Raw genomic sequence first — 20,769 nt, 5'->3', positions numbered from 1 at the left:
CAAACCACGGTCTCCTGCTCGATATACATGCTACTTAAGACTAAAATGTTATCTCTTATAAGCAAATACCGCTGATGCCAGTGCATCAAAGGCACTGATCCCAAAGGAAACCTTATGCATACTGGGGAGATGCAGGTGGCATCTGAAAACATCACATTATATTATGTACCAGGATTAGAACATGTTGGTGGAAGCACTATTTGGCATTAACATTTGGTCTTCTCTTTACAGCACCTCATACTTTTTCCTCTTTGTTCTTTTTTACCTGAACCATAACTGTACATAGAGGTAGTGCAGGTACTGTATCTTTTGGATGCAGAGCAACATGTTTTTGTTCTGCAGTCACTCGCGCCTACAACCTGCCCAGTGTGGGTTTGTCATTGCACAATACTCATCTATTCATTCTGCTCTCTTTTCACTCCAAATAGTCGACAGCCACCCACCCTGTGGTTGGTTCTGTCAGAGATTTCATCCAGAAACCAATCCAAGCCTTTTTCCTCACACATACTGCTGCTTCCTTAACCCTTTGAGGTCTCAATTGTCACCGTGATGACATCAACCCTAAACATAGGCAATCAAAATATGTAATTTTAGCTTTAATTTAATTGCTCTCCCAAGTTTTGGTTATTCTTAAGGTTGAAAACATCCAGTTCAGAGACCTTTGATCTGTATCTCAGTGCTCAATCACTGCTTTTAACTTCAAGAGAAAGACCATGACATGGTTAAAAAGCTGCGTAAATAAGCCAGTCTGTGAGTTAAGACATTTTTAGGTATATTATATAGCGGTTGCATAATATATGCACAATGCAAGGTACTGCCACTGAAGCCTGTATAGAAAAGTACTTAATAATTACTCATACCTGCTAACATTTTCAAAAAAAGCAAAAAAACCTGTCAGTAAAAGCTGTTTTATTTTTAATCAAATGGTTTATAGATGATGACAGGAAGTGGGAACTTGGTATTGCAGAAAAGGGGAAAAAATGCATCTGTATGCAGGGGCCAGATGTCTGTTATAACAGCTGAAATGCCAACTCCCTCTCATCACTGCTGCCGTCACGCTCTTAGAAGGCTGCTGCTCACTCGCCTTTACAGAGAGAGGACAAAGCGTTGTTTACTTACACTCTAATCAGCCCGAGACGCTCAATTTTATCTTTTAAAAACCATCCAAATGTTTTGTTTGACAGCAAGGGAGCCAGCTGCACCAAAGGGCAGTCAAATATGACCTTCAGTTATAACCAGAGTGTAAAATCAAAGCCTTTTTTTAGGAAATTGCATATCATAAATGTGTGACTCTACCTCCACCTGAGGAGGCTGGGATGTCTCTCCCAGTGATTGTGCGTGTTTGTGTTGTAATACCCATTGATCAAACCCCCCCAAAAACAAACTGCAGTTCAGGGAAGCTCTTTGTGCTCTGCAATTGTCAGATGACTAGTTTGTAGAATCACACCTGTCCTGGTCGACAATGCAACACCTGAACAGATGCCAGCTTCACACCACATTTGTATCTTCACACTGAAATTAAGCACCTCTACACTGCCTCTCGGGCCAATTGAAATAAAAAAAAGTTAAGTTTTGTAGCTGTTTCACAGTGATTTCCTCGTTGCTGTAATGAAATACACGAAAATACAAGGTACACAGTCGTCCAATCTTGATTGTAAACCTTGAGAATGACACACCTGTCTTTCTGAGAGTGTTCCTAACTTGATTAGATGTTGTGAAGGTGTCTTTGTAAACTATTCCAGTGAACACCTACTATATACAAGTTCAATACTTGGAATCAGCTGAAGATATTTGCTGAATTTGTAACAAATAAAAAATGTGATAGTGTTCGGAAGAAAGAATTTTTACAAGTCTAACAAATTATAAATTAAACTGCACGACCAGTACCAGTCTAAATGAAAGGATTAGAAGGTCAGAACAATGTGAATTTCCCATTGTGTCTTAGATAAGACAGATCTCTCCTTTAATTATTTATTTATTGTTTGTAAATTATAAGTCATAACGGTTCTGGCAGAATTTGCTTAAAATTATTAAATTTAAGTTGCCTTTGATGTAATAGCTGAGGAACCAAGATAAAATATAATAAATAACAGTGCGGTAGTCTGTTTCACAATGTCATCATTGTTTTGTCTCATCATAAATGCAGTGCACTCGCTTTCTAATGAGAACTGGCTTCTGTCGCTCCTTAAAAGCCCATATTTGCACTTAGTGACTGTGATGTTGACTGCATTAGGAAGGGTTCACAGGCAGTCATGGCCAGGATGTTAACATATAGAAATTTGCAGAAATTTGCTCGTTTCTGAACATTTTAGCAATCTTATACTAACCCCAACAGGGTTAAACTGAGTTCCCTTCCAGACATAAAGTCATAACAGTATGACATTCAAAGGTCGGACTGTTCGTAATAACTCTACCTCATCCAAGCAGGAAATTGCTGGCAAATTTAACAGCAACAAAGAGCGTAGAAGAGCTCTGAACAGACGAAGCGCTGACAGACTGCCATCAACAAACAGAAAACTTTTTCACAAGAAAAAGCAAAACACCCATTATAAGATATATTTGAATGTTCTGAGAACTTAAATGTCTGAAAACGTTTCAATCCAATTATCATTTTATGGTAACAAATGATATCATAAAATACTTTCTGATCCTGCTGCACAGCTTACATGATGCTGAGATAAGCACGGCTGCAAAATCCATTACAGGTGTCCAAAGTAGATGTGACTCAGCCTCCATCTGAGGAAAGCACACAAAAACCATTCTTCATCTTTTTCAGGTGGGATCAGAACCGCAGACAAACACACAGTCAAAGGTGGCAAATTAATAGGAGGAGCCCAAATTTTAAGCTAAAAGGCTTTCTGAAAAAGGTCAGGTATCCTAGTGGGCAGGCAGGCGGCTGAAGCATTAAGGTGGATAAAATGAGGTACGGAGCCAAAGAATGGAAAAGTAAGGCTTCCTGGATGAAATCCTGTACACAGACACGCTCACGCATCCATGTACACACACACACACACACACACACACACACACACACACACACACACACACACACACACACACACACACACACACAAACACACAGATTTAGCCTTCCTTCAAAAGACTGATGGAACAGAAACAACTACAATCAAACTTATTTAAGAGCTGCAGGTTGCCTGGTTGTACTATTTGCAGAGTAAATGAAGGGAGAAACATTAAAGGGCTTTTATTCCTATTTAGCCCTTCATCACAGTCTGAGCAGAAACACTGTACTGGACACTCACTAGTTGTTATTAGGCTTTCATTAAATAATGAAAGGCTTCAATTTTACAGAGTTTTTGTGACGGGGAATTTTTCATTATGAACACAGGAATTATTTTGCCCAAACGAAACACAGAAAAGTGAAAAGGGAACATCAGTGGCGGATGTACTGTGGTCTAATATTCACACATGAATAGAGCTTTTGCAATTGGCTATATACAGTATCCGGGCTGGTGGAAGACAAACATCCAGTTATGCTCCTTCAGAAGTGAGGTTGAAACTGCTGCTTTTACAAACACGTCATCGAGTGGAGTGTGCAATAGGATGTTGTTGGTTTTTTTTTTATAAATGTGAAAGCATACTTGGCATGTCCTTAAAATACAAATGCAAAACCCATTAAATCCTTTCTTTCCTTATCAACTGTGAATCAACTAAAATAGATGTTGTTCTAAAGAAACTGCAAACTGTGACGTCCGTTTTTCACCTTGGGGCGAATAATGGACAACAAAGACAAAGTTGCTAATTTCTCGTCATGCAAACTGAACGCATTCAAGAAGCAAAAAAAATGCAAATAATATAGGGATGATATTTCAGTGTGCAGCTTTACAAACCTTCTGTTGGAAGAGTGCAGTAAAAACATTATTTAACACATGTTACAAATGTTTAAAAAGGATAAAAAGTAGCCACAAAACTCGGTGACCCATGTGACTGATTTGCAACTGGTTGCTGGTAGTCCCGAGGCGAAATTAGTCCTAAAAAGGATGTAGTCCTGCACCGAAAACCTCCTTACAATTGTTTTGGTTGCTAGCAGATTCCCACGGATGACAATAGTTTGCATGAAAGACATCGACTCATCTAGAAACATCTAGTCTCCATCTACTCTCAGAGTGCTGGTGAACTTCAAAAATGCGATGCAAACTGTGAAGGGTGACCGTTCACTTTCAAAGTAAAAACTGTGCATTTCAAAATATGATGACTGCGGTCAGCGAGGCTCAACTTTTAATTTTAAGATCAACATTTGGTTTCTGGTTTGTTTTACACTTCAAATTTTAAATGGACTGGATCTTTCTTACCTTCTACTCTGCCTGAGCACTCAAAGCACTCCATACTTCAAGCTTTCTATAGATAAATGAAAAGAATTTCATCTCTTTTGTTTAACTATTATATACACAATCACACTTTCTAACTTTCCAAATAGAACTGATATGAAGACACATAGCAGCTGCCTCACTCAAGGTTAAAAAACATGAGACAGCAAGAAAAGAAAGACTTTTCTGGCATACACCATTATCAAAATGCTAATGCTAAAATTGATTCTCCCTAAAGACTGTCTGGGTTTTGACAAAAGGCGCCCTAGTGATCCAAAGTGTTTTATATTCAGTGGACAGATACCATCAATCTCTCTGGTGACAAGTCCACATCGTTGTCCATACAAAAGGAAAAAGTCAATATATGACTCAGCTGTGATCTGAACAACAATATAAAATCCCCTGAAACAACCAGAAAAAAATGACAGGAAAATGAAAGCAAAGATCTCAGACATCAGAAAGCAAATCTGCACTTTGATGCAGCACATGAGATCAGATCCATTTGTCAGCGATGCACAGTGCCTCTAACCACTTGACCACCCAACGTGGAGCCATGTTGCTCCTTGATGAATATATTGTGCACACACAGGTTTATAAGAATAGCCATCAGGTACAACGTTTCACCTTCTTACTATTCATATCACGAGGATGAGTGATGAAGTAGGTGTGCCTGTTCTTCTTCAGTGGGCCTTTGTGGTGCTCTCTGATCAAGTGCCTTGTTAAAGGGCAATGCCAACAACAGCTCATTCACCGGGGCAGACGCTGAATACAAACATGCTCACACAAAGCATCAGGTAGCTAACAGTGTGCTTGAAGGAAATAACGGATGGACAGAGGTGACAGCTGTCTGGAAATGTTAAATCTGAGGGCTCAGAATTGAAGAGCTGGAGACTCAAAGTGTTTACCGGTGAAGAAGAGAAAGGATACTCACCACCTGAGTGGGCTTGAGTGACTGCTCATCAAAGTGTGTGAGGCTAAAGCTGTCTTCAGGAAACCCATCGCAGTCCTCCAGCTCCTGAGAGTTACAAGGGGGCTTGTCCCTGTCAGGGTTTCCATTCTGGACAAAAAAAGAAAGCAAGACAGAGGCCATGGTTACACTTGCTTTGCATTTATTAACATGTAAAAGGCAGAGCTAGCACCAAGAGTCTCAAGTGGACCCAGACGATACTAACGAAGGGCGAGGATTAGAGAGGAGCTGCCTAAAAATGCTGATGAACAGGCAACTGTGAGCGACTCTTGAAAACTAGAGAGCTACGATGTGTACAAGTCGTCCAGAGGAAGAGGGCTCAGAGCAGCTGAAGAGGAAGGGAGCAGAGATGGGAGACCTTAGGGGAGGAGGGGATGTTAAAAGAAAGAAGAAATGTAAGAGAGGTCATGAGAAAACCTCCAAAGAAAGCAAAGCCAATATTTCAAACACATACTGCTGAGTGATTTAACCACACAGAGGGTCGGGTGAATATAAACTGCTTAAAGATTTTCCCACACCTTCTATACCAAGAAACCCTCTCTACCCATCTATTTTAATACGTATGCACTATATATATAAAACACAAGTATATAATATGTGGCAGTGTGACAAATCAGAGAAAAAGACAGCTTTAAAGGAAATTGATGTTTACAAGAGTATTGTTGTAACACGAGGAATAACTTACTTATCAGGAACATTAAAAAAAACACATCTCATTGATAACTTCCCAGTTATCCTTGAATAAGTTTAAGTTGTCATGAAACTACACTTTTACCATTACGATGGTTTAAAAAAACCTATAATATCTTTATATTTCAATCATATAGTATAGCAGTAAAACCATTTTTGTATTTCTGTAATCTGCCAGTATAGTACATGCAAACTCTTCAGTTGAAATTATATTTTTAATGCCTAAAATATAATAATGTAATTAATAACTACATTTTGCACAGCCTCCATCTTGGATCATGCTAGCTGTGGTAAACTTCTGCCTCTATGGATCTGGTAAATGTGCTGCCATGATTGGAGCCTCTTTGCTGTCTTTTAACCTGGCCTTTTCTAGCCACTGGTAGAATGTTCGATCGGGGCTCAAGAGTTGGGAGTTCGCCTTGTAATCGGAAGGTTGCCGGTTCGAGCCCCAGCTTGGACAGTCTCGGTCGTTGTGTCCTTGGGCAAGACACTTCACCCGTTGCCTACTGGTGGTGGTCAGAGGGCCCGGTGGCGCCAGTGTCTGGCAGCCTCGCCTCTGTCAGTGCGCCCCAGGGTGGCTGTGGCTACAATGTAGCTTGCCATCACCAGTGTGTGAATGTGTGTGTGTGTGTGTGTGTGTGTGTGTGTGAATGGGTGGATGACTGGATATGTAAAGCGCTTTGGGGTCCTTAGGGACTAGTAAAGCGCTATATAAATACAGGCCATTTACCATTTCATGTCACCCACCTCCTCCACCTGTGGATGGTAAATCATCTCTAACACTCACTCACTCAACACTGGAGACGTCCAGGCATTGTGAGGAATTTTCCTGTCTTAACATCAGTATTACTCCAGCTGGGTTTCTGATGACCAATAGTGTGCATGTACTGATAGTTTGGATCTTATTCCTGCCAACTGGCTTTTCAGCGCCTGTTTTAACTTCTGAAAGGTATTTGGCTGAATCTTCATCATGGTGCCTGTTGGCCTGTGGTATACCCATGTCAACATGAACCAAGATCTCTAAAGAATATTTCCAGCAGCTTAATAAATCTATGGCTCTTTAATAACATCATATCCAATAAGCTCTATGTCACAGATATTTTAAGTCTAATTCTTCTTGCTCGTGGGATGGAGGGATTTTGTTTTACTTCAATGCAATCCTGCAATGTCAACTTTGAATTAAAAGTATATAAAAATACAAAGTTTCTTTCATACTTTGTATTCTAAGGAGCTTGGAAAGAAAAATGACTGGACTTCTTTACATTTTTTGAGGATGTTTCACCTCTCATCAGAGAAGCTTCTTCAGTTCATTCATTCATTTTCATATGTATGTGTTTCACACCACTCCCGTCTTTAATTTTAATTTGCTGTCATTAAAAAATATACATAATAAAAATATACAGAAACTGGACAGGATGGGGCTAGTCATTTAGAATATTGGTTGTACAGATAAAAGATGTTTCTCATTATATTTAGCACTGGATTTAATCAGTGTAATGTGAAGAGTGAGCCTCACCAAGTCTTCAGAGGTAAGGTGAGTCAGTCTTTCATGAATGAGGGCGGCCTGCTCATCACTCATCACATACTCCCCTCTCTTGTCGCCCATCACCAGCTCCGGCCACATGGGCCCCTCACCACGCTTCTGCAGGGTCACCTCCAGGCTGGGGACAGAGTCGGAGAATACAAAATTACAAATCATACATGTATTACTCATTAGCAAAAGGGCTGTCGATGAAATAGCATTACATTTAAGCACATAATGTGCAAACAGGCAGCTTCAGAAAGCTCACTAAGCGATTTTCTAAATTACACAAGATGGTTTAAGCTGCAAGTTCTTCTTCCACAATTTAAGAAACTATCTGAGAGCCTGCAGAGTATTTATAGTACTTTGGATGAAAATGATGCAATCAATGAGTAAACATCCAATCAGTAGCAGCTTAATAGGCTAATTTCCAGTGATGATGACAAAGGTCATAGAAAGGCTTGGAAAGATTGAGACGGGCAGAAACAGTTTTGACATGAATCGTCTTTCTCTGAAGCAAGAAGTGTCTGAGGCTGTGCTGCAGAATACATCAAGGAGAAAAACTGGAATGTTACCAACTCCTATCCTAATATCATTAAGAAGCTGCAGTATTACTTCTCGTAAAAAGATTGTCTCTGTCCTTTCAATGGAATGACTGAAATTAAGACTAAATTTACAATAAATCAAAATAACTGCAACATCATAAAGCCTTAGTTTGAGGTGTATTTTGAGTTTTTTGAAATAATTAATCCAGGAACTCAATTAATGCAATTTAATTCATGTGGTGGGAATTTCCAGCTTTGGGTGAGTTGTCCGGCTGCTCTCATTTGCTACTTTTCTTACACGATTTCAAGCTGAATATTTTAGAGATTTATTTCAAACTTTTGACAAGACTAGATAATAAAGAAAGAGAAAATGAGTGGCAGATTGATCAGGATCAATAATAAACAATAGCTGGGCCACTTCTCCAATATGTTTGACAAAGCTTTAATGTTTACTATCAAATTCAAACAAAAAGCTTGTAACTCTAGCAGCTAATGTATTAAAATCAAATGCAGCACAAATTGTTTCTGCATACTTATTTATTACTAAGAATAAAATAAACATTTCGGTTTCAATTTTGTCCATTTACACTTAAAATCTATAATAAACACCTTAATAAAGGAAATTATTATTTAAAAATCAGGCAGCATCGTGGAGCGGTGATTAGCACTGTTGCCTAACAGCAAGAAGGTCCTGAGTTCGACTTCACCACCTGGCCGGAGCCTTTCTGTATGGAGTTTGCATGTTCTCCCCATATTTGCGTTGGTTCTCTCTGGGTACTCCGGCTTCCTCCCACAGTCCAATGACATGCACATGCGTGGGTTGAGGTTAACTGATCATTCTAAATTGCCCATAGGTGTGAATGGTTGTCGGTCTCTATGTGTTAGCCCTGTGATACCCTGCGGGCGATAATAGACGGATGGCTCTTTTCAAAACTGCATTTTATATTTACTTGTGTTATCTGGGGTGGCTGTAGCTCAGGAGGTAGAGCAGATCATCTACTGGTCGGAGGTTTGTGGTTCTATCCCTGGCTCCTCCAGTCTGCATGTCAAGTATCCTTGGGCAAGATACTAACCCTAATCCTAAACCCTAATCGATGATTGGGTGAATGTGGTATGTTGTATAGGGCGCTTTGAGTACTCCGGGAGAGTAGAAAAGTGCTATATAGGAATCAGTCCATTTACCATTTATCTCTGCCTAATATTTACATTTTTCTAAAGTATGAAAAATATGAAATAATAATAATAATAATAATAATAATAATAATAATAATAATGAAGGGGGCAAATGCTTTTTCACAGCACCGAGGCTCCACAGTCACTGCAAAGTACTACGTGCTTTTTTCTTTTAAGCAAATGCAGCATAATGAACTACGTTGGTGTGTAATCGTGTTTCCTTGTAATGAAATTACCGCCGGTCACTGGTATAAATGGTGCACAGAGTGATTGTAAAGTTTCACATTTCACAACATGCAGCTTAACAGTGTCAAAACACAGTGATGATCATCAGTTCAATGAGCATGTCAACCAAATCGTTTTCAGTCAGCAGCAACATTATGCAATGTTAATTAAATATATCAGAGACAGTGAAGTAACAGAAGCTGGCAATTAGGCTGTAAGCATGCGATATTATGACATTCACATAAGTTTAGCTGACTGATTCAAATAAATTGAATCTGTTACAGTCAGTTGTTACAGCCCACTTTGTGAGCAGCAATATAAAAGGCCGACTGACAGCAGAGTTTACAAAATAAGAGTTTTATCTAAATAAACTTTCAGTCATTTGACTACAGAGGGGTGGCGGGTGGGGAAGCTGTGATTACGGTTTCCCAGACTGGGCCTATAACCATTTATTCTCCTTCTGCAGTCTAATGGTTTTCAGTAAAATGTTTTCCTCTTGTTGCAGTTATCTCTCACTGCGTCATTTGGGGATGATCCCGGGGCGATATGTCATAGAGAGGCCGAACTGCTGGCACCGGGGTGCACATAAGTGGTCCGCAGGTGCGCATTCGAGGCGTGCAGCAGATAAGAAGTTGCAACGTGCGTTTGCGTACATATAAAAGGCACTGTTTTTGTCCGCTAGAGTGGGATTTTGTGGCATATTCTGCACCACATCTCTGTGCGGTCATCATCTGTTTGAAGCCAGCTCACCTCCTGCAACCACTTTTCCGAGAATAGGCACTTCTTTTTGCGGTTCAGACTCCTTCTGACATTTCTTTGGAGGTGGAGGAACACCAAAGTGCGCCCCAGGGCAGCTGTGGCTACAATGTAGCTTGCTATCGCCAGTGTGTGAATGTGTGTGTGAATGGGTGGATGACTGAATGTAGTGTAAAGCGCTTTGGGGTCCTATGGACTAGAAAAGCGCTATACAAATGCAGGCCAGGCAGGCCAAAGTAATTGCTTAAAGTAGCTTCTTCGACATCTTTAAGAGTTCTAAACAAATGTCTATCCCCCTCCAGAAAATCTTATGTACGCAAACTTGCAACTTCTTATCTGGTGCCCGTCTTTTATTTTGACAGCGAATGCGCACCTGTGGACCACCTATGTGCATCCCTGTGCTGGCATACTGCCTCCACAATGGTCTTGCTGTGCGCACCACGTTATAGAAAGTCAGGAGGTGTCATACAATCTGACACTACACCAAAGCAGCCATGACATTACTTTTGGCAAATGGCCCCACGCTCAAGGACAGCAAAGGCAACATGAAACTTTGTGTTAACAAAATTATCCCAATGCACGGCCCAAAGACTTGCACTGCCTGGGTACAGCCAGCAGGGGGCTGCACATGGATACAAGCATCTCTAAAGACAAGTTTGAAGCTGTTTAGTTGAAAAGCAAGAAGACCTTCTGCTCACAGCTGATGTCACCACTGCTGTCACCTCAGCCAAGTGAAGGTTAATTTTAATCTGATAGGTTCTGCTGTGAGGCAGGCAAGGCAGAAACCAGAGACAGAAGGCAAAACATGGACGCAGAGGGAAGAGAATGGGGATGCAAAAAGGGTATAAACAACGTCCCAGTAATTTAACGCACAGACAACCAGAACATAAAGAAAACAAAAGACCAGAATCTCAACAATACAGAACTATAATGCAAAGATAATCAAAACAAGAAAACCCATGAATGTCCGCATAACTCAAAAGTGTGGACCAACAACAATTTGCCTTCTACCAACAATACATGAAAAGCCTGCAAACTAAATGCTTTCTGTATATAAGAGACCTAGGTTTCAGTAAGATCTTGCTAACCATGGTCCACTTTATCATTGCTCACTCACTGAATCCAAGCGTAATATAGCACAATGTACCTCATGAAGAGATCTGCCTCGGTTTTCTGAATGACATCACTCCCTCTATTCTGATTTTACTGATAAAAATAGTGAACTTTCTACAGCGTTCATCTGTGTGCGCACACTGCAGCTTCTCTCTGGCCTTCAGACTCCAGTCTCATTCTTACTCTATTGTATTGCTGAATGTTATGAAATCAGTCTATATTTGGGCAACAATGAGAAGATATAAAAGAGACAAAAAAGGCAGCTTCTTAATTCACTTCAGGGCACATGGAAGAAAAATGGTGCTCAGCTGTCTGTCTATGAAGCGTATAACACACTAGTACTGAGAAAATGTTCAATCGAAACAATGGAAGAACAATTGGGGGGGTGTTTTCAGGTATTTGCATTAAATACAATAATTAAAATTCAGTCTGCAAAGAAACAAAAATACAATTTCACATTTTTTTAAAACAGGAAACAAATAAACTGTGTATTTTGTTGTCTACCATAAACTGTTACGGACAACAGTCAGCACTGCCGACAGAGGTGCGATTTCTGTAAGATATTCCGAGCTCAGAAGAACTTCCGGATATGAACTTCATCCCAACCTCACACACACAGAATAAAAGAAAGTGACACTGATGGTAAAATGTATCTCTGAGAGATAATCAGGCTTAGAGAATACAAAATAAAATGATAGCTTCTCACATTCACCTCCATGATTTAGTTTTGTTTTTTTTCTCTGGACACAACAAAGACAGACAGACAAATGCATTCATACTCCCTGCCTCTCAGATACAAGAGCCTTTAAAGTTATCAAGGATTATCAGAAATAGACTGTGTAACGTGGTTTCACACTGAATGGAGCACTGGATGACTTGTATTGAAGGAACAGGAAGCAAAGATGGTAATAAAAATAAAAGGTTTTACCGTATACCAGAGGATGTGACTCAACTCATATTGAGTACTGGATCAGCAGAGCCAATTTATATGAAAAGTATTCAGCACTGACTGAATCATAGTGGATGAAGTTTGTGTTTGTCAAATGATGGACGGAAGATGTTACAATACCCTTAGTCAAGTTTAAATTAGTTTAATTTAAACGGGAACGGGAATGAGGATCAGCACCTCCAAATCTGAGGCCATGGTTCTCAGCCGGAAAAGGGTGGAGTGCCCACTCCGGGTCAAGGATGAGTTCCTGCCCCAAGTGGAGGAGTTCAAGTATCTCGGGGTCTTGTTCGCGAGTGATGGGAGAAGGGAGCCGGAGATCGACAGACGGATTGGGGCTGCAGCTGCAGTAATGCAGACGCTGCACCAGTCCGTCGTGGTGAAGGGGGAGCTGAGTGTAAAAGCGAAGCTCTCAATTTACCGGTCGATCTACGCCCCTACCCTCACCTATGGCCACGAGCTGTGGGTAGTGACTGAAAGAACGAGATCGCAGATACAAGCGGTGGAAATGAGCTTCCTCCGAAGGGTGGCTGGCCTCTCCCTTTGAGATAGGGTGAGAAGTTCGGCCATCCGGGAGGGGCTCAGAGTAGAGCCGCTGCTCCTCCACATCGAAAGGAGCCAGCTGAGGTGGTTCGGGCATCTGACAAGGATGCCCCCTGGGCGCCTCCTGGGTGAGGTGTTCCGGGCATGTCCCACCGGGAGGAGGCCCCGGGGCAGACCCAGGACATGCTGGAGAGATTATATCTCTCGGCTGGCCTGGGAACGCCTTGGTGTTCCCCCGGATAAGCTGGAGGAGGTGGCTGGGGAGAGGGAGGTCTGGGCCTCTTTGCTTAAGCTGCTGCCCCCGCGATCCGGCCTCGGATAAAGCGGATGAAGATGGATGGATGGATGGGAAGTCTGATTTCTGAGAAAAGCTCCGTAAAGCCTTTTGTGGCTTCAAGATAACAAATGTGATCCAGCTCGCTTGTTGAGGATGACAATTAGGAAACTAGACAACATGTGGACATCGTGTACTCCTGCACTGATAGGAGTCACTTTTCTTTTCTTTTCTTTTTTTACTGTCAGTCATAACTCAAACAGTAACACGCGGGTGGAAGAATATTTTGCCGCAAGAGAGATTGGAAGGCTTGGCCCCAGGTCTTCACTGACCAAGAATATTTTAAGTGAGTGTCAGCGTTTCACTACTTCCTGCCTGAGTTTAGTCCTGCTTTCCTTATCCGACACTTTTGTGAAAGCTCTGCTTACAGGTCTGCATGCAGAAGTTTGTCCAATTCAAGGTGCCTCTTTCCCAGCGGCCCCAATTTATTAATAAATAAATATTCTTGAATAACTCAAAGCCAGGCTCATTACCTAGAAGCAATTTCAATTCAATTTGCCTTGAAACACATAAGCAGGAGCTACTGACCCTGAAAGCACAGCTAGCGGGGTCACCGAAGATATAATAACACTCAGTGAGTCTGCTAAACACTGTCAAAAAAATCCCACATAATGTGATTCAGTGTTGTATAAAGAAAACTGAAAATAAAGCCCAAAAAGCAACTGAAAGACAATTTTCTATGCAATACATGGATTAGATCATGTTTATGTTACATTTGTTATATATGTTATACCCCAGGATCTCAAAGTGGTGCTTTTGGGCCAATAGCAACCCCAGAAGTGTGAGAAAGAAGAAAATTGCATTACTGTACATTTCACTCATCTATGCTGGTGTCACACTATGATACTGCAGAGCAGTTTATGACAAAGGGAGTTTTTCTCTTTGGTTTCATCTGTTCACTTGTAGCCTTCAAAGCAGACTGAACTTATGTAACACTGAAAGTTTCAGTTGGTTTCATAACATTTAACATCTTATTCTTCTTTAAAATATATATAAAATAGCGCAAAAATGAAACATCATACACTGAATTGAGACTTATAACCATAATAAACAAAATATATTATGTTTCCAGACATCATCGTGACAAATAACTTTTCCAGTCCTGAATTTCTTTATTGTGTACTACACCAGCGGTCCCCAACTCCCAGGCCACAGACCGCTTTGGTACCAGACCGCGAGAGTTCAAATTCAAATTCAAATTTTATTTGTCACACACACACAACCATACACAGTATGACATGGGGGTGAAATGCTTGTAGCTGTACAATGCCCGACCATTAAATGACAGAAGAAAAGTTTTACAATATTTACAATTTACTACAAAAATTTACAAATTAACTTAGGAATTTACAGTAAAGAATGTGCAAATAGCAGAAGAGATTATAAAGATAAGGATTATAAATTATAGGAATTATAGGATTATAGGAAATGTGTGGTGGTGCGTGTGGTGACGTGTGTGAGAGTCCAGTCTTATAGTGATGTGTTGGGAGAGTCCAGTCCTACACCTGGTTCAGGCCCCGAATAGCCTGGGGGAAGAAGCTCCTCTTCATTCTCTCTGTTTTGGCCTTAAGGGAGCGGAAGCGCTTCCCAGACCTCAACAGTGAGAAGAGTCCATTGTTGGGATGGGAGAGGTCCATCATAATCTTCCTAGCTTTGGACTTGCACCGCTTGGTGTAGATGGACAGCAGGTCAGGGAGCTCTGATTGAATGATGCGTTCTGCCGAGCGCACCACCCTTTGCAGATCTCGTCTGTCCTGCTTGGTGCTGTTCCCAAACCAGGTGCAGATGTTTGACGTCAGGACGCTCTCGATGGTGCAGGAGTAGAAGTTCTTGAGCACCTTCAGTGGCAGATGGAAGTCTCTAAGTCTTCTGAGGAAGAAGAGACGCTGACGGGCTTTCTTAACCAGGGTGTTGATGTGACAGGACCATGACAGATCCTGAGTGATGTGGACACCCAGGTATCGGAAACTGTCCACTCTCTCCACTGGCGTGCCACTGATGATGAGGGGTTTGTAATTCCTCGCCTGCTTTGTAGTGAAGTCCACGATCAGCTCCTTAGTCTTGCTGATGTTTAGGAGGAGGTTATTCTCCTGGCACCAGGTCTCCAGGTTCCTAATCTCCTCCAGGTAGGCCGTCTCGATGTTGTCGGAGATCAGGCCCACAACAGCAGTGTCGTCAGCAAACTTGACAATGGAGGTGGTGTCGGATGTGGCTACACAGTCATAAGTGTACAGTGAGTACAGCAGGGGGCTTAAAACACAGCCCTGAGGCACTCCAGTGCTGAGTGAGATGGAGGGGGAGACTTGTTTTCCTACCCTCACTGATTGGGGTCTGTCTGTGAGGAAGTTGAGGATCCACTGACACAGTGATGAGCTGAGTCCTAGATCCGTCAACTTGGTGAAAAGCTTAGAGGGAATTATTGTGTTGAATGCTGAACTGTAGTCCACGAACAGCATCCTAACACAATTCCCTCTGCCAGTGTCCAGGTGACTCAGGGATGTGTGGAGCAGGTGAGATATGGCATCGTCTGTGGAACGATTAGTCCGGTAAGCAAACTGAAGTGAGTCGATGGTGGGAGGAAGTGAAGAAGTGATGTGATCTCTCATCAGTCTTTCAAAACACTTCATCACAATTGAAGTCAGTGCTACTGGACGGTAGTCATTGTGGCAAGCGGGCTGTTGTTTCTTTGGAACAGGGACAATAATGGACCGTTTGAAGCACGTGGGAACCACAGCTTGGGCCAGGGAGAGGTTGAAGATCTCCATGAACACCGGTGCTAGTTGATCAGCGCAGGCTCTAAGGACCCGGCCAGGGATTGCATCTGGTCCTGCTGCCTTCCTGGTGTTCACCCTCCTGAAGGTGTTCCTCACGGCATGCTCTGTGATGACGAATGCATTTTCTTCACTGGTGCACTCCGAGCGCGCACAGCCGTTTGTTGTTTTAATTGCTGCGGCGTCGAAGCGAGCATAAAACGTGTTCAGCTCATCAGCCAGTGAAGCATCTGCATTCATCATTGAAGAAGCTGGTCGTTTATAGTCCGTTATAGTCCGCAGTCCTTTCCACAGGCTCCTAGAGTCGCACTGTCGTAGCTGTGACTCTAGTTTTTCCCCGTAGCTCCGCTTTGCCTTTCGGACCGCGCTGCGCACGTTGTAGGACGCAGCCTTGTATAGGTCCATATTACCGGAGACAAGCCCTTCATTGTAGGCAGCGGTGCGTGATCTCAGAGCGTCGCGGATGTTTTTATCCACCCACGGCTTCTGGTTGGGAAACGTTCGGATGATAGTTCTTTCTGCTGTGTCGTCCGCTAGTTTCCCGATAAATCCCACAACCGCTTCCGTAAACATGTTGATGTCATCAGAGCTGCGCCGAGTTGAGGCTTGGGTGTGAAATTTATGGTTTTCAGGGTTTTTATCGTTGGATCTTTTCCCGTGTTGTAGTTGTGTGTCTTATTTTGAAAGAAATATTTACGCGTTACCATAGCGACCAGAGAATATTAAGGGGCAGAGAGGAGGATGTTACTCTCAATGGACGCTGCTAATAAATTTACACAATTACCCAGTGAATTCATGTTCATTATTATATTTACAAAACACCACAGTTTTTGTCTTGGTCGTATCATTTTATTTTGTTGTAATTATCCGCGACACCTTAAAGGCCAATCTGTGAAAATATTGTCTCACATTAAACCGGTCCATGGCGCAAAAAAGGTTGGGGACCGCTGTGCTACACCATGCTGCTCAGTAGATTAAGCATATTCTCCACCAATAGCTAAAATCACAATATATAATATGCATGCTGGGCCTGACCCTAGCATTAAAAAAAATTGTCTTCTATAAAATTTTGGTGAGTCAATGTGAAATGTAGCCTCAGTTCTTTGTTCTTATGAGACAGTTGTGGCACCTGGTGTGGTCTTCTGCTGTTGTAGCCCATCTGCTTCAAGGCGCAATGCGCTGTCAGTTCCTCCATGTTCTCTGCACACTTTGGTTGTAACGAGCAGTTATATGAGTTACTGTTGCTTTCCTGTCAACTTGAGGCAGATTAGCCATTTCCCTCTGACCTCTGGCATAAATAAGGCATTTTCTCCCAGAGCACTGCTGCTCACTGGCTATTTTTTATTTTGCACACTATTCTCTGTAAACCCTGGAAATGGTCGTGCAGCAAAAACCCATCTCAGCAGTGTGTGAAATATGCAGGCAAGCCCCTCTGGCACCATGCCCTGCTCAAAGTCACTTAACTCACCTTTCTTCCCCACCCTGATGCTCAGTTTCAACTTCAGTAAATCGTCTTGACGATTTCTGCAAGCCTAAATGTAATGAGTGCTGTCATTTGATTGGCTGATAAGACATTTGCATTAATGAGCAGTTGAACAGGTATACCTAATAAAGTAGTTGGTAAGCATATGGTATTAGTGTGCTTTAAAAGCATATACACGTGCTGAGGCGCTAACTATAAAAACCTATAATGAATCAATCCTGTTAATAATGTTTATAAATATATTGACTCTCAAGACAAAATTCACCAATGAAATGCTGCCTCTCTCTCTCTGATGTTTGTATTGGCACATAAACACATTTGATTTAAAACACCATTAACACGTTTAATATTAAATAAGTGGCAGGAACAATTTAAGGAATTTAATTCTTTCTTTCTAAAGCAAAAAAAATTAAATCAATCAATTTTTAAAAGCTTAATTCATTAATTCTTAATTCACCGATCCCCGGATGTTTCAGGCTTCTCAAATCCCCAGAGTGCTGCATTAATCTTGTACACATTCAATATTTCATTCATGAAGATGACGACTGTGCAGAGATTTATTGTGTGCAGGTTTATATATAGTATGTGAGATATTTCTGTAATCTACTGCAGAGGTGGGAAAAAGTATTGATGCCACTATATATTGTATTACTTATCATTTTATTTTTATTAGAGCATGTACGTATTCTAACATTTTTCATTGCCAAGTGACACCTTCATGAGTCTGTGGCAGTTTTTAATTGAATGATGGTGAAGTGAACAGAAGTTAACTAATATGTTGTAGAGAGGCGGGGAAATGGCAAGCAGAGGAACAACGATGGAAATAGCGCCGTGTTACGGTACTGTTTTTATCCTACGATTTCAACTCCAAAATATAATGAAGAAAAAAAATAATCCAACTTCATCAACACTCCACATTTCAGACTGCAAACCTTTTGTCATTTTTGATGATCCAGGCGCTGGCCTCGGGGTCTACAGATGCAAACAGCTGGCCTTCCAGCAGTGGAGGGAAACCCTGAACTCCAATGGTCATGTTGTCTGCCGTCAGCCTGAACTGCACCCCCTCTTTGGTGATACCCTCGGGCATGCGCACACACAGCGTGACGTCCTCGGTCGTCTGCTGCCAAAAGTAAATGGGATCTGAATTCAAAGGGGAAAGAAATGTGTGGTGCTGAAGTTAATGATCGTCCTGAGCCAGCTGTCTCTGAGTCATACATAAAAGATCTGATAGAGTGCAGACATTGAAGGAAATTACTTTTGAATATTCAGTCAACTGCAGATAGGAGACCATTAAAATAAATGGATCATCATAGCGCAAGTGGGGATGACCACGAATGAGCTCACAGCGAAGCTATTAAGGCAATTCGTATGCTGAATTTTAATGTATTGAATTATTAAAACCTACAAATTTCAAGTGAGATGAGTAAACCAAACAAGCATCTATTTATTTTCTAATTATTTCAACGTTTAGTTTATGCAACAACAACAAAAAACCCTTCAACTTTTGCATTATTAACAGGAAAACTAAATTATACTACAACAAAAAAGTTGTTTTGCATGTTACGTTCTGCTATATTGGGACAAAACATCGGCCACAAACAAAAAATGTAAATGAATCAACTGGTGGATCAACAGAAAGTTTTAAACGATCATTTTTTATAATGAACTAGTGGGCTATTGATAGTTGGGCAATTTTTTTAAATAATAAATCTTTTTAAAAACATATAGATTTTAATAATTGCTGTCCATCATTGTTTTTTGTTTAGACTGATCCACCTGTTAAGGAGGAGACAGAGTATATATGGACAGATATACATAAGTATTCTATAATCGTTTAGATTAATAAAATAGAAAAGATATAATTTGGTCTAAAATGGGTCATGCAACATGACAATGAGCTCAAGCACAACAGCAAATTCACACCATGATGGCTAAAAAACAAAAGAATGAAGCCGCTGAACTGGCTGGCGTCCATGCGACTGCTGTGGCTGAACCGTGACTCCGAAAACCTCAATGAACTGAAGCAATGTTGTAAAGAAGAGTGGACCAAAATTCCTCATCAACAAAGCTTACTGGAACAATTACTTTAAGGTAGTAGAAGCACTAACTGACTCCCTTTAGCAGCCCTAACTACTGAACAGTGGGGCACACTCAGTTTATTACAGAGCTGTTAAGAGTTTTCACATGACTGTATGCATCCCTTATTAGATTCTTTACTTATAAAAGCAGATGTTTTTGGCATTATTTTAACATCATGATCTAGCAGAAATTCAAAAGGAGCCTCTTTAAATAACAAGTTATAATTAACAAGACAGAATCAGTTACACAGAAGTCCACACTCCTGTGTTACAGTTCAATTTTGCCAAATTACCCTATTGCCCCTAAAATTACAAAGTAAGAGTATAAACCAGTATGTGGCTTTGGAGAATCAACACAGAAAACATAGTTTTCTGTCCTCTGTATGTGTAGTGTTTTAACAGAACAGCTACCCTCAACAGCCTCAGAGTGATTTTATATAAATGGATCACATGAAGGAAAGAATTTTACCATATTTATCATAAATGATGGAGGAAGAACTAAATTACAGCGACATTCTTGCGACTGTCATCCGTAAAACAGGCCTCATATTTATCTCTTTGCCGTGTAATCTTTGGCCTGCTTCTTTTGCTCCTCCTCCCTTGCAGATTCCACAAAACCACATCTGGTGGTCCAGTGGCCTGGTTTCCTCACCGTATCTCTTATCCATCTCCATCTTCTTATCTCTTCTTCTACAGATAGTTGCTTCACTTTTCCCCCCTAGTCTTAACTGAAGATGTTGTTATGCCAGTAGATCTTTAACCTCCTAAGACCCAAACTCTTTCATGGCATGCATTTTTAATTTCTCTTTGCTATTTGGGCTGTTTGGAACCTGATGAATGTAAAAACAAAGAATTACGTTTTGTTTTTTTACCTGATTTTTCTTTCTGAGAAAAATAAGACCAAGTGGATATCAGGCCCTTATAGAGCAAAATTTAGTATTTTGGTCTAGACAACCCAAAATGTGATGTCCACATATGTGGACCCAGGTCCTAGGAGGTTAAAATTTTCCTTAGGCAGCTGTTGATAAAGGTATGTATCTTATCTTTACATACCCTCCAAAATTTTGCACTGTAGAGAAACACTGATTCCACAGTGGAATTATTGAGTTCCAGATGTTCTCCAGCTGTAAGAATGCAGCTCTTGGTTTGCCCATTCTCACTTTTACATCCGTGTCTGTTCCTCCCTGCTTGTAACCAAAGGAACCGACTTCTTTAAGCCTGGATTCTACGAGCGTTACTCCTTCTATGTTGGAAGCATTTGTTTTCCAGTGACAATAAAATGCAATAAAGTAATT

At 41.1% G+C, this 20,769-nt stretch overlaps 1 protein-coding gene across 1 annotated transcript in view; it reads right to left on the bottom strand.

The window, feature by feature from the left end:
• nudcd1 (NudC domain containing 1) overlaps nt 1–20,769 on the bottom strand; it is a 52,113-nt gene that overhangs the window by 11,377 nt on the left and 19,967 nt on the right. The window contains exons 6-8 of the mRNA XM_085346359.1: nt 18,329–18,536; nt 7,502–7,646; nt 5,260–5,385 (exon numbers count right to left, since the gene is read on the bottom strand). Coding sequence (XP_085202485.1) covers nt 5,260–5,385; nt 7,502–7,646; nt 18,329–18,536 — 479 coding nt within the window. The remainder of the gene's footprint in view (nt 1–5,259; nt 5,386–7,501; nt 7,647–18,328; nt 18,537–20,769) is intronic.

This window comes from Diplotaxodon limnothrissa, linkage group LG22 (assembly GCF_057381915.1).
Source record: "Diplotaxodon limnothrissa isolate DT_005_m linkage group LG22, D_limnothrissa_male_GT1.1, whole genome shotgun sequence".
In the NCBI taxonomy this organism is placed as follows: domain Eukaryota; kingdom Metazoa; phylum Chordata; class Actinopteri; order Cichliformes; family Cichlidae; genus Diplotaxodon; species Diplotaxodon limnothrissa.
This window is presented reverse-complemented; position numbering and strand designations above follow the sequence as displayed.